General features: G+C 36.6%; 2 protein-coding genes across 4 annotated transcripts; one reads left to right on the top strand and one right to left on the bottom strand.

Moving 5' to 3' along the window:
* Window positions 1–1413: 1413 nt before the first annotated feature.
* On the bottom strand, window positions 1414–3257 carry LOC119632863 (dynein assembly factor 4, axonemal). The gene has a single exon (XM_038026005.1). The coding sequence runs from the start codon at window positions 2197–2199 to the stop codon at window positions 1414–1416; it is 786 nt and encodes a 261-aa protein (XP_037881933.1). The 5' UTR covers window positions 2200–3257.
* Window positions 3258–5058: 1801 nt separating this feature from the next.
* LOC119633729 (MPN domain-containing protein CG4751) lies at window positions 5059–10541 on the top strand. 3 transcript variants are annotated; one of them, XM_038027430.1, is made up of 7 exons: window positions 5059–5450; window positions 5519–5879; window positions 5932–6019; window positions 6096–6265; window positions 6336–6584; window positions 6642–9206; window positions 9300–10541. In XM_038027430.1, exons 1-7 carry the CDS (start codon window positions 5184–5186, stop codon window positions 9752–9754), a joined length of 4155 nt encoding a protein of 1384 aa, XP_037883358.1. In that variant the 5' UTR covers window positions 5059–5183; the 3' UTR covers window positions 9755–10541. The 3 variants fall into 3 exon arrangements, with proteins under 3 accessions (XP_037883358.1, XP_037883357.1, XP_037883356.1); XM_038027429.1 differs by having other exon boundaries at window positions 5522–5879; window positions 6642–10541; XM_038027428.1 differs by having other exon boundaries at window positions 6642–10541.
* Window positions 10542–14516: the final 3975 nt, after the last annotated feature.

Below are 14516 nucleotides of genomic sequence, written 5' to 3'. Positions count from 1 at the left end.
GGCATTCCGAGCTACTCTTCCTGTTAAATTGGCATCTAGTAATCGTTGGGGATAATACAACATTCCCAATTTTATTTGAAATTGGTCTAGACGACTCGAAGTAATCTCGCTCTGCTAAACTTATCATGCGATTACTTGCTAATATTGTCATGCGATAGTTCCGCGTCTTCCAATATTTTTTTTGGGGGTCTCAAGCATTCGTGATGAAGTTTTGTGGCTAACTTAGTGATGCAGAAATAAAATTGGACGTTAAACCATATTGTACATGCTCCTCGAGAAAAACTATTTGCCTTTGTAACCCACTTTTAAAGCAAAATATTACAAAACCCTTCAGTTTTCACCACCTATTTCAAGGCCAAGCTGAAAAAGCTACTAAGGAAATATAAAAGCCCTCAACTTTCTACTGCGAAAACTGGCTCACATGAGATGCGTGGCATTAATTCTGAATAGTCCTGCGGCATGTAAAAATTTTGAAGGGGATTTATGGAAACTACATTTTGCAATTTCTTTGGGGTAGAACTAAAAAATATACCTCGCACTTATTTTTCTGTCCATGAACATATATATCCATCAGTGCCCATGTGTCTCACGCTCTTCATTCGAACATGCGCGGTCGCAAAGAACGCGGCGGAAAGCTGAAGCCAGACAAAACTATGGTGCGCAATTTAGAATAGGTGTTGATCCAAACTTTTATGAAAGTTAAGGAAGAAGACAATACGAAATATCACCTAATGCAACCGAAAGCATATCGTTCTTCAAAGCTAGTGCAAACGATAATCAAAATTGGTCTAAATAAAGTGAAAAAAAACAAGTTACATATATGCTCGTCTGAGGTAGTCGCCCCTAAGGAAAATGCAATAATATAACTGCCTAAAAAAATGCTCATCCAGCATTGAGGACTATGGGGACTATTTTCGAGCCGCACTATTTGACGAGTCCTTCGTATGTTAATTGGATTAATGAAATTGTCAATGATATTCGTAAAATTCTATGCAGATGCAGCTGCGTATGCCATATGGTGTATGGAGGGTCGGTTACTAAATTTATCGACGTTGTTCGCGGGATTCCGCGTAAACATTGTTGCTATGTTCGCGAGCAACGACCCGTTCCTATTAAAATCACATAAGAGGACCGTTACGACCGCGAAATTACGAACAGATTGGCGCCGCTTAACCGACGTAAACCTATGGGTTAATCAAGAGCATAAACACAGATATCGGTGGTAAGCTACCAGGCTGTGCATTGAAATGTGAATAAAATGAAAACTTTACGTAACAACAACCACTTACGTGAACAGTATTTATAGCGCTTCAAAGATATGCTCTCCAGGATAGTTCTTGTTATTTATTAACCCGCAAATATATGATACAAATATACATTTCATGAAATTGTGAACAACATATGCAAAGATCATTAATTAGCAGCAGCAGCAGAAGCGGGACGTACGTTAGTCGATTGATTCTGATTTGTACATTCTGAAGGCTTGTGTAAATCATCTTCTACAACGAATGGACGCGGTTTACCCTCCTGGGACTCACGCTTGGGCGTTACGTAAATAAAATTGGTAAAGCTTACATTTATTTTACCACTATTACGTAGAGCAGGCAGAGCACGTGCAGGAGTGGCTGCAGGAGGACGATTGGTAACAGGAATTGATTGCGATTGCGGCGACTGTGGTATCGGTTTGGGTACTGGCGGCATTTTAACTGGTACCACTTTTGGCTTAACGTGAGTCTCCTTAGGTGCTATGGTCATAACATCATGACAAGCTTGCTCTTGAAATTTTTTCACTCTCTCTCGCATGGCAGTTTCGCGTTGCACTTCACGTTCGATTTCAGCGCGTCTCTTTTGATCATACCGTTCCAAAATTCGTTCGTCGCGCTCTTTATTGCGTGCGACTATTATATCCGAAATTTCCAAACGTTTTTGAAAGAGTTCTTCTTTCGAAAGTTTTTTAAAAATTTCATCCCAAACACCTTTACGTTTTTTAATTAAAACTATACGTGCTTCGTTTTTAAGAATACGGCAATAACTGGCTACCTCATCGATTTCGTGGGCCAAATGACGTTCAAAAAATATGGGGGGATTGTTAAATTTCAAGTACGTCGGCAAAAGTACGACATCGGGACGTCGTGTTATCAACCGATTCATCTCAATAATTATTTTTATTTCCTCGTCGTTTTGTGTTACTTGCACCATTATTATATTCCCGTCTAAACTAGCTTACTTCTAACAAATTCAAAAATTTTCTGAAGCAATCGAATGAAAAAATCATTTACAATAACTTGACGTTTATTACTGAGAAATATATTTCGCTTGATTCAGTTTGAAAATGCTCAATATTTGTTTCTTGAATCTCAATTATAAATAAATATATATAGTTTTTTTTTCGAAATTTTATATCCAGTGTTTATATTAGCCGGTAAACCAATTGCTTAGTAACCGAAAGCAAAAGTTTAATATTTATCTATTGACTAAACATAAAAATATGTTGGATCATAGAAATTGATTGCTTGTTAACTGGTAAATATTAAATGCCAATTATTGATATTATTGCCGACTTTGATTGCTTTATGATAATAGGTATTCGTTTCTATTACTTTTAAATAATGATTGTTGCGTGTCACGTATTGCATAACATAAATGATGGGAGTTGATGCCCTTTTTATTTTTTTGTTATTTACGGTATATCACTGGCAAGAGATAATGGAAAACTTGTCAGGCATTAGTTAAATTTTAGAAATCTTAGACCGTATAATAGAAATAACTACTTCTGAATCCGATGATCACAGAAAAGTGATTTATTTGACTTGCATTAAAAATGCTTTTTTCATATTCATTATCTGGAAAAGAATTTTTTTTCTTTTGAAATTTCAATCCCTTCCATAGGCGAAAGCTTTGGCTTATTTTTAACTTCTCGAACGCCTTAATATCTTCAGAAAGTCTTTATGTTCATTTAAAGGCATTTCCAAACAAAAATATGTTAGAATCGCCTCACCAAGATGCCAGTGCTTCTGTCAAGAAGTTAGAAGGTATTTAATTATTATCAATTATGAATTCGATCGAAAACTTCTGTATATTACTATCGCTAAGAGCTACGGCAACAGCGAGCTATTCTACAAAGAAAAAAAACGAGCAAGAGTGTGCATGGCATACTTGTACTCCGGGAAATGCCGACCTATGAAAAAAGAAGCTGCAAAACTTTTTATAAGATGTCTAAGCACTTGTCTAGAACTTTAAACCTGCTTTTCTTGAAGCATGAATTTTCATAATAATAACGCTTACAATCCTCATTCTTTTCTTTTAAATTTTTCCCATTTTCTTTAAAATAACAATCTGAAATGAAAATCTACATATTTTTCCAAATGCAATTTAAACTTTGTGTAGCTTTTGGACGAAATTTGGCCAATCATGGAGCAATCGGTACCATCTGTATATTAAAGGACTTGTTGTTTTAGATTAAAATTTGCACCGACACCAGGTAAACGGGTGAGGGATCCTTAAATTGAAGATGTGCCGTAATAATTACCGCAGTGCTGTCATTTTTTAATGTAAACAATTTGGAAATAAGAGGTTACGATTCATTTATTAGAAACACTTCTTCTCTTCAATTTACTTGTCCGATTCAATGCAAAATAAATAATCCTTAATTTCTAATAAGCCATGTGTATCACAAATTGGAATTAATATTTAAATACGGGCAGTCCTATTCTACCAAATATCTGAAAGGCTACTAGAAGATTCTACACGCTTAAAATCGATGCAAGAGCAAACGATTTTTGCCAAATTTCGGTGCTATTACATCTGTGTAGCTTTTATAATCCTTTATAGTTTTCCTTCGCACATTAGTTGCCGCGAATAACATTTTTCCCGCGCTTTTATGATACGCTTCCTTGTATTGTTACTCGCTAGTGCCAATCATTATATGCCAATTTTTCCCCATTTTTGCTGTAGAAAGGTAACGACCTTTACTTGTTACTCAAATATATGCAGCTCCAGATCCTAGCAAAACTTTTCTGTGCTTGGAGTTTTTATTGTTACAATTCTTCTCAATATTTTCGTTGTTCTTCACACTAGCTAGGTTTCTTTATGTTTACATCTTTTGCGCTATAAGAAAATAACTCTTAAGATTCTTAAGATTCAAGTCCCTTGAATAGCCCTTATACATCACCATTTATTAAAAGGTAATACAATATTTCAAAATTTGGCCAACTTTTTTCTTATTTTTAAGTACATTTAGAAACAAAATATTTGTAATAATATTACTCTTTCTTCCGTTAATCTGCTTTTCTCATCCCTTTTTCAGCGAATTGCCAAACAAGTTTTCCATTTTATATGGAATTGTCAAATTAGTTTACGATATTCTACTCTATACCGTACCTAAGAGAAAGCATGTAGAAAACCTACACCATCCTATAGAGATTCATGTAACAACTTTTTAATAAGTGATATTATAAGGCAAGGGGTCGAGAAAGCGGTCCAATGCGAACATTTTCTATACTGTTCGTCCTTGGACCAAGTTACGTCAGCGTTGCAAATTTTATAAACATATCTCAAAAATTCCGATCTCGCAAAGAGCACGTAAATCGGGGATTCAACAGAAGGTTATTACGAACTGATCTACTAAAAGAAAGCGGATGCCTATCTTTACTAAAATGTAGAAAATAACTTGACATATGGTCATACCGCTTTAAGGAGAATACATATCTAACTGGACGATTATATAATAATATTAAAGATTAATTTTTAAAGATTTATTATATTTAGTTATTAAAATTTTTAATCGTCGCAAAACCAATATTAAAATAGATCATTTCTTAAAATAATTATCATATGAAAAAATTAGAAAGTTAAATATTTAATTGAGTTGGGAAACTTGACGCCATCTCCTTGTTCATTTTGCGATTATTCTAGTAACAAATTTGAGCTAAATAATCAGTTTGTTGATTTCATTTGCGTTTTGTACACCATTCCTATATTTACGATAAGCGGCTAGGAAATATGCACGCTGGCAACAATGATTTTATAAGCGAAGGAAAGGCATAAGACATACAAAGAAAGTAAACGAATTTTATTTTGTTGAAGGCATATACACATTTCGTACGTGAATTATTTGACTTTTGCTGGAAAATTTATTAGAAAATCAATTGGAAAACTTTCGGAAAGCCTTAACATAGAGTGCAATGCAAGAAGGTGATATTGAAAATCTCATTGAACCCGAAGGAATTGTGCGCGAGCCAACCGCCGCGCCAACAGAAGAAACAGACGCTGTAATGTCAACGACATTACTAACAGATGAGACAACTAATACCGCAGCAGTAATGCAAGCGATAAATCCAACTGAAGCTTCCTTATCAGGACCTGTGGTTAATATAGATGAAACGGCTGGCAGCACAGGAGCCGATAAAGATGCTGACAGCGATGTACAGGATGATGAAGGCGACGATGAGGTTGTTCATTGTGTTCTTCTAGTATGTGTGTGTGTAAATCTCTTTAAAAACTTATTTCGTTTTAAAAGCAGACTAAAGAAAATTATGAAGGTTTTAACGGTACCGGGCGCACCGTTACGTTACAGATGCTAATGGGTGCTAACGTTTTGCAGCCCGGAAAATCACTTATGACTATTGAATACTTGGGACAAAAATTTGTGGGAGATTTATTACCGGATGGTAAAATTAAATCGCAAGAGACTGAAACCATATTTCTAACACCCAGTGCATGGGCTATGCACTGCAAACGTATTATTAATCCAGAGAAGAAAAGTGGCTGCGGTTGGGCTTCGGTAAAGTATAAAGGGAAAAAATTGGATGCCTATAAAAACAGTTGGTTACGCAAATGCGCTTTACAAAAAGATTTAGCCCTCGAAGATATAGACATTGGTAAATGCATAGTATCGAAAGTAATTAAATTTACTTACAAATGTTATTTTAGATACTGACAAAAAATCCGACTCGCCGTTGCCTCTGATTAAACGTATAGTGTTTCCGCACAATACCATAACAAATCGTAATGTGATGCAGTAAGTATAGTATCTATCACAGATAGTTATTACATTTTAGCACCAACATTGATGTGAATTTAACTCTTACTTACAGTGATGCTAACATGTTAATTGAAGCGGTATCTTTTACAACTGTAGGCAAATTGCAGCCGTTTCTTTTAACGATGAGTTCTTCAGCTTTGCTTTTAGCTGATTTTCATTGCCATTTAACCATGCATGAGGTTTGTGGATATCTGGGAGGGACTTGGGACGTTAATACTCACAGTAAGCTTCAATTTATGTTCTATTAAACGAATTTTTTTTTTTTAAATTTCTTTCTTTTTGTTAATTTTAGCATTGGCTATAACGAAAGCATATCCCTGCCGTAATTCACGTTTTGATCGATCGAAGGCGGGTGATATTGAACGCGATATACAAAAAACCATGATAAAGGACCAACTTCTACTGGTAGGGTGGTATCATTCTCACCCGAAATTTCAAGCCGAACCCACACTAAGGGATTGTGATGCCCAATTAGATTATCAGATACGTATGAGAGGACCTTCTGACGCCACATATACACCTTGTGTGGCTTTAATTATCTGTAAGTTAGGTTTGATCGTTTAGATTTGCTGTATTCAGTGCAAACCAATTTTTATAGCTCCTTATTATGATGAAAATCCTACCTTGGAATCGGTGGTGAAATCTATTTGGGTTGTGCCACCCAATGAAAATAAGCAAGCTCTAGAATATGGTCGTCCCATGCTTATGCAGTATTCTGTTTTACCAGACAGAGAAATACCTGAAGAAGTTCGCACTGAAATCCAGTCATGTGTCGATTATTATTCGCAATATCGAAATGAAATTGTGCGGTTTTCTAGCATTTTTAGTGACGATGTTACCTATATTGAGAAACTCAAAAATACATTATATCCGAAGTTTCCCATGAAACAAAATGACAAGGCACTGTGGAATTGGATTTGTGCTGTTTTGGGTTGCGAACAAGAGGATGATTTTATACCTCCGAAAACGATAAAAATAATTGACTCAAAAGACGATATTCCAAAACCACTGATTGAAACAAAAATAGAAATTAAATCAGACGATGAGGTTAAGCTCGACGAGCTCAATTCTAAGCAATTAACTTCAAATGAAGAGCAGATGCGTTGTTTGGAAGAACATGAAAAAAGTGAGCAACAAAAGGCGAGCGAGTTAAAGGTTTTATCTTTGCAAGAGCAATTGTGTTTACCATCGGGGTTAAATATGAATCCTGTGCACGTGTTGTCACCTTTAATACCAAATCCAAATCCAACGGTACCTACAACATCAGTACCCGTTGCTGTGCCAGGTGTATCCCCCAACGTTGTTGCCGCGGTAACAGGTGCGTCTACTATAAATCCTGTTGCCCTACTGCCTCCGCTCCCGCCCACAGTACCACCGATCGTTCCCAGTTCTACAAATTTGCCTTCTGCGTCCCCACGTGATAGTCCTATTACTATTCCTTCGAATTCGGCCTCACCAGCTAAATTTGAGCTACCAGTAAGAGCTTCCCCGTCGCCGGCCAAGTCGGACACATCGTCACATAATTCAAGGACCCGAAATTCTCCTGCTCCTAGCCCTGGTAAATTCAGTATAAGCGATATAGCACGCAATAGCCCGAGCATAACGCCGACTAGCAAGTATGAGCCAGTCTCTGGATCGTTAATGGGATCATCCGTTTCTGCTGCCTCTGCCGCTCATGGTTTGCCTACCGCTAACGATTTGATGGCTGCAAGTTTGGCACAGTTGGCTGGTCAGTTGCCACCAAACTTTCTACAAACCGATTTGGCTGCCTTATTTCAGCAGCGTAAAGATTATGGCAGCACTTCTCTTAATCAATTAGCTGCCGCCGCCGCTAAGGTGGGCGGAGGAAGCGGTGCAGGTACCGGTAACAGTCAAAAACAATCGCAGAATACTGTATCATCTACTGCATCAAGCAGCTTGGCAGGTATATCAGTTCCGTCTGGAACACCCGATTTTACAGATCCTAACGTGGCTGCCGCTGTGGCAGCCTATTCACAAAGCTTTAGTATGCCGCGCCTTCAAGATATGATGCCTCAACCGCAACCTTCCAGTTCGTCGCAGAGCAAATCCAAATCAGACCGATCCTCAAAATCTAGTTCATCCTCTTCGTCATCTTCATCATCGAGCTCTTCGTCCAATTCTTACAAAACCAAGCTCATGAAAGAACTAGACGAACTCAAGAATGACCCTTTGAAAATGAGCGAACTTATCCGCTCTCCGGAGTATGCGGCACTTTTATTGCAACAAGCTGAAGCTTTGGGAGCTACTACATTAGGTAGTTTAGGTTTTGGCACTGATTTTAGTTATCTAACGGGAGCGAGTGCTCTGGGTCCTTCGCCCAGTCCCAGTAGCAAGTCAAAAAGCACTTCGTCAGCAGCTGCTGCTGCTGCTAATGCAGCAGCGGCCTCGGCAGCAGCTCTTACGGCCGATTACAATAACCTAATTCAAGCCTCTAAACTGCTGGGTTATGATTCGTATTTGCAACAGGCAAAGAACAACGATTTGAACGCGTTCCTCCAGCAGCAAATGGCAGCGGCTGCGGCGGCTGCCGCTTCTGTGGGTGCACCTCCAACTCCCTCTCCTAGTAGCTCCAAAAAGCAACAACAACAGCAACAACAACAGTCACAACAATCTGGTTCACATCCAGATTACACTGCTCTTTTGCAAACTTATTCCAAGTTGTTTGACCCCACAAATCAGTTTGGATCATTAACTCAAAGCAAGTCGTCAGCAGGTCATCCCGATTTATCTGCCCTCCTGGCAGCCGGTGTGGGAGCGGTAAGTGGCATGGGGCCCGGTAATAGTTCTATGAGCAGCTCTAATGCGAAGCAAAAGCACAAGGAGGCACAACAGCAGCTGAGTCAGCAGACAGATATGCTCAATCAGTTATTGCAATCAGAGAAACAACAATCCGACTTAAATGCTTTGCTTTATCATCAAAATAAAGCGGCGGCCGACTTAAATGCTCTTTTTGCGACACCATCAGGGGCGCCTCCTTCATCAGCTACGTCTTCTTCCAGCAAATCCGGCGGTGGTTCCGGTCCTAATTCAACTGGTGCTCCTTCTCCTCTAACCGATTCAGCAGCCGCTTACTACAATGCCTTGGCTCAAGAGAAAATTCAAGACTACGCTGCTTTTTTCCAACAGCAGCAACAACAAGCTGGTAAATATGGTATACCAGATCCCTTATCCAAGTCAACATTGGCAGCTAACAATCTTTTCATGTCACCATCGGCATTACTCAAAATCCAACAAGAATCTTTATCAGCCATGATGATGAAACCGCCTAAGTCGACATCATCATCACGTAATCGAGAATCATCAGCATCGCCTGCTTTAGAACGTCTTACCCCAACTAAAAGTGGCAGTGGAGGTTCTTCAACACCGGGTGGCGGTAAATATAATTTTAGTGCTGTTGATTTGGCTATTTCCAGTGTGCCATCTAATACCCCATCACCGGCTCCTTCTGATGGTAGTAACAGCTCTTCCCATCGTCGACCTTCCAATACTCCCCCAGTTGATTTAAGTCGCTTATATGGAGAATTAGCTCCGCCTGGTTCATTAGCGGCCTTAAGTGGAATTGGAGCTAGCTTAGGTGGCGTTGGTACTAAAAAACGTATGGAGTTCTCATCAATTGCTGATTTAGCCGCTCCACCACCGGCAAAGATGTCCAAACTGGGCGATGATGTCTTGAATTTATCGAATGAATAAAGTTATTCTGAGTATTTTTTACGCTAGGAACAAGGGAAGAGAGAAAAAAATTTCTATTAATAGTTACATTACATTTTTGTCTCCCTTTACTTCCCCACTAATTTTGAATAGAAAAGAACGAACGTTATGCTCCTGACACACTTCAAGAACTTTTATATAGGGATCTGCTAGACATTCGTGAAAAGTTTCAAACCGATGCTTGAAATTGTGCAGCGTAATCCATCTTCTGGAGCAATTGTTTATCACCAATACTTTTCTGTAAAACACGTGCCATGAACTCCCTCTTCGAGCAGGCGTTGTATAAGTAACGTCATTTTCAATCATCTCTTAACTATCAATACAACAAGCATTTTAATAAGTGAAACTTTCTATGAAAATGTGCGCTCTGTATAAAATGCATTTCAAAAAATCGCCTGTTATTTGGTAGAAACACATTTGTTGACCCTTTACCCATAAATGCAGCCTTTAATAAGAAAACTGTTAATCGTTCGTACCATATGCAATATTTAGCCATAGAGATCCAAGGTTCGACTCATTTCTCAAAAGTTTCGCAAATTCATCCCTATACGTCTAACTAGAAAATGCGTATTCTTTAATGGTCTAACGTGAAGTGTTTTTGGATAATCACGAGCAAAAATGATGCGAAGGCTTTGCTGTTTACATACTAATTATGTATTGACTTGTATACGTGGACCGATCGCGATCAAGTATTAATATATAGTTTTTCACTCTTTATACCCACCACTGTAAGGTGGAGATATATGCATTTTGTATTTTTCCATAAGTAACATCCAAAAGAAAGCTTCAGGCACCCTTTAAAGTATATACATTCTTGATCAGCATGACATTCTAAATTGATTTGTCTGTCCGTTTGTGAGTCTAGGGGGTGTTTGTTAAGGATATTCCCCTGGTCGTAATCGACCTCAAATTTCATAGAAAGGTTGAAAGTTTTTGCACGCAGGTTGGTTTTGAAATTGGGCCAAATTGGTCAGAGCGGAAGCCCGCATTGGAGCATAATAAACTGAACGCAACTCTGTTTTTCTTAACAAAAATTTGTTGGTTTTTGCTCGTTACTCAGAAATGATAGAAGTTAAAAGACTGAAGTATTCTATATTTACTTTGCGAAACACTTTACTCTTTACAAATGGAAAAAATCGACCATGCCCACACAAAGTATCAAGTGATTAAATTTTAATTTTTTCATTTTTGTACTTATTTATCATAACGCAATCAAGGCAGAATGTTAACAATTATTTTGTACATTCCTCAAATGAAGATATATTCCTAATCTGCCTAAAAATGGGTTAATTCTAAAATGAATACCTCAGACAGAGTGATTAATTCTTTCTTCATAGTACCAGCGATATGGGTATCAAATAAAAGAACTTGGAGAGTAGAATGCAAAAAGCATAGTGGTGGGTATGCGAAACTCGGCCCCGGCCGAATATAATTTTTTTTCTTTTTTTTTCGTAATTTTCCTTTTTTTTAAATGAATTTTCTACCAAAGCGTACAAGAGCTTGCTATTGCAATATTTCAATTAGGTAAGACAAACAGGTTTTTGTTCGAATAACAATATGAATCAAAGTTTTCGATATTTTTCCAACTATATCGGATTCATTAACATAGCTCTGCCAGGTAGATGCTTTAATGCTTTATCGAAATTTGAAAAAAATGCATTTAAATGCTTTTTTTGATTCATTCAATTAACTAATGCCGTCTACTGTAATTAGCTGAATAGTTTTTCAGATTACATAAAATTATAATTTCTATGGAATATTTTTCTTTATGTGTAAGTGTGAAAATATTCTCAAATTTCCTTAACCCTACTTAGCGGATATTTTAATAGTTTTTGAATATCTTATAATGTCTTATGCAAGTGTAACATTTATTGACACGTATGATTAAATTTCTATTCATGGTTCAATTGAAAGAGTTTCTCTCTTCCCCTAGACTTCACAATTTAATTTTAAGAATAAACTGAATAGTATTTACTTGAAAATTTCTTTTCAAAAAGTAACTAAAACTATGCATAAAAATACGAATAAAACTCGAATAAGTTTTTAAGTGTAAGAATTTTCATTTTAACTAAAAATTGTTCATCTGTTTAATTATTTAAGTAAAAAAAAAAAATAGATGTATATATACATATATATATATATATATATATATGTATATTTTAATGAAAACAAATAGAATACGAAAACAGAAAGCTTGATTATGTATGTATGAGTGCGTATAGTAGTTTTTTACTTTACTCTTTATTTTCTAAATCATCAGAATAAAAAGGAGCAATAAACTCAAAGTGTACGCTATAAATAAAAACAATAACGAAATGCAAAAAACAAAGAGAAAAAAGAATTATTTTTAATTTTTTTCCAAAGTCAAAAAGAATTAAGCAAGCGTTCTACAAGAAGATTGATGCATTAAATTAAATAAAATAGGACAAAAGAATGTTAAAGATCTACTGGCCCTTTATCGAACTGTCCTACGATACGAAAGACAAAAATCACATTGCATTTTGGCTTGATGTTAGCTATCGTATCGTGTTGCATTTGTTGTTCGTTGTAGCTACAATTGAAAATTTATGTGTGTGTATAATGAAATACCACTATCCACTAGTGCCATCAACTTGTGACGAACCTTCGCTGCCTTCGAGAATTCCAATTCAAAATTCAAGGTCGATATCGAGACCCGTAAATCGACCCCAGGACTATGCATTTCCCGCCTTGTCAGGTATACAAGCTCTTAGTGAATTCTAAGAGCTTTTGTTGTATACCTTACTTGGTTACTTTGAATGCTCGCAACACTTTTTCGTACACGTAGGGTTGAAAGGTGAAGAACAAAGCAAGTTGTACATTACATATTCTTAATCGAGACTTGGTCTTATATTTGTGTACAAATTAACAGCAAAACATAGATCATTGTATAAACTATGTACACTTTTACTATTCGTACTATGGAATTTTCGATTCAATTTATTCGATTTTCTTGAATTTTATTAATCCAAAGGTGAAGCCTACTGTTCTAAATAAAAAATTTCCAAATTTTTAGGGTATAGCTTAAAAGAAAAGCGAACGTCTTACTTGGGCATGAAGCTATGACGAATTTTGAACTTAACTTGAGCTTATTGGTAAGAAGAATAAGTTCTTTTTAGGATTTCAAAAAATATTATTATTCGCTTATTTCTCCGTCCATCCAAAAAAAATTGTTAAGGAAGCTTTTTTTAGGCTGTTACCTAGGTCTACCTCTTGAAATGTAGTTCTCACGTCAGGCAATCGTTTTTATTCACACTGATCTTATGCAATTTATTCAGTCTACGATGCATATTCCATGAATATTGCTTGCGATATGTATATATATCTATGATAGCATGACGATTATAGGGTATCATGACGATTGTTGAACTTGTGAAGATGCTCTTAAGAAATGTAATAAACTGCTTGCTGTTGATTTGAGATCATCTTAGTGGACTGCAATCAGTTGTTTCTATAGATTTGGCGAAAAGTTGCAAGAGAACAGATGGATTGGCCGTATGAAGATCGGCCGTATGAAGATCGGCTAAAAATCTTAACTTGACATTAAGAAAGAACAGACATTTTATGAATTTTCCAACGCTTAGTTTTGGATGTTCAAATCCTAATCATCAAATTATTCTATTATATATATATATATATATATATATGTAAATATATTTCTTAATAAATTGTACATATGAACAATATTTCAGTGCATACCCTACTCAATTTCTTGTTCTTCTTTCTATTTATATCATAGCTTTCTATTTATATCTTACCTTACAATGGTAACGAAATTTATATGAAGTGTTTTTTCCATGATGGGCTCTATTTACGTTTGCTTTTCCCATGACTTTATACCCTAAAGTTAACTATGGTTTCTTTTAGCATTTGCATGTGTTAAAATCCACTAGTTTTTGTAGGTGGTTGAAACACCTACGTATATTCTAACAATGTATGTAAATTATTAAAATTATTGTAAAAAGCATTTCTTGGCCCTTAAAACTATAAGCGCTTTAGCATTAATGCCTCCAGTTGAACCTTGTTTGCAAACATGCTTTAGAAGAAAGTCGGTGTACTTTTATTTTTTTCTTTTATTTGTGACCAATCACTGAGGGTATGTCCCCTGTTCGTGTGATACGGTTACGGTAAGAAAGCAGTGAGAAAAGAGAAAGGGATAGGGAAGTGGTTGCAGTCTAGTGGGTGTGTGCACAATCTGAGAACTCGATATAACTACGACCAAGGCAAACGTTGACATTGGAACCTTCGAACACGTAGTCAGCTGCTCACAAAAATTATGGTGTATGAGAGGCAAAGGTATTATTGGCCAATAAACGCAAACTTTTGTCGAATTTTAATCAGAATTCCTTAAGGCCCATCCTGCTAGGTAGCAAAGCATAGACAAGGTGCGTTCAAAAAACATGCTGACTGTTTTTCTTTCTCGAAAAATATTTATTTATTCATCAATATCTATTTGATCCCTTTCAAAGTAATCTCGCTTAGATACAATACAGTTGCGCGTGCGTGTTTTCTAATCTTCGAAACATTTCTGATATGAACTTTTTGGTACGACCTTGAGCTCTTCCAGCGATGCGGTCTTTGTCTGCTTAATCGTGACAAAACTTCATCTTGTCATGGGTTTATTTAGTTTTGGAAACAGCAAAAAGTCCCAAGAAGCCAAGTCTGGTGAATACGGTGGCATGATTATGGTTATAGTTTGGCTAAAAAATTACGAACAAGCAATAAG

This window comes from Glossina fuscipes, unplaced genomic scaffold, assembly GCF_014805625.2.
Source record: "Glossina fuscipes isolate IAEA_lab_2018 unplaced genomic scaffold, Yale_Gfus_2 2, whole genome shotgun sequence".
Lineage (NCBI taxonomy): Eukaryota > Metazoa > Arthropoda > Insecta > Diptera > Glossinidae > Glossina > Glossina fuscipes.
The sequence above is the reverse complement of the archived record's forward strand: the minus strand, read 5'-3'. Positions and strand labels throughout refer to the sequence as shown.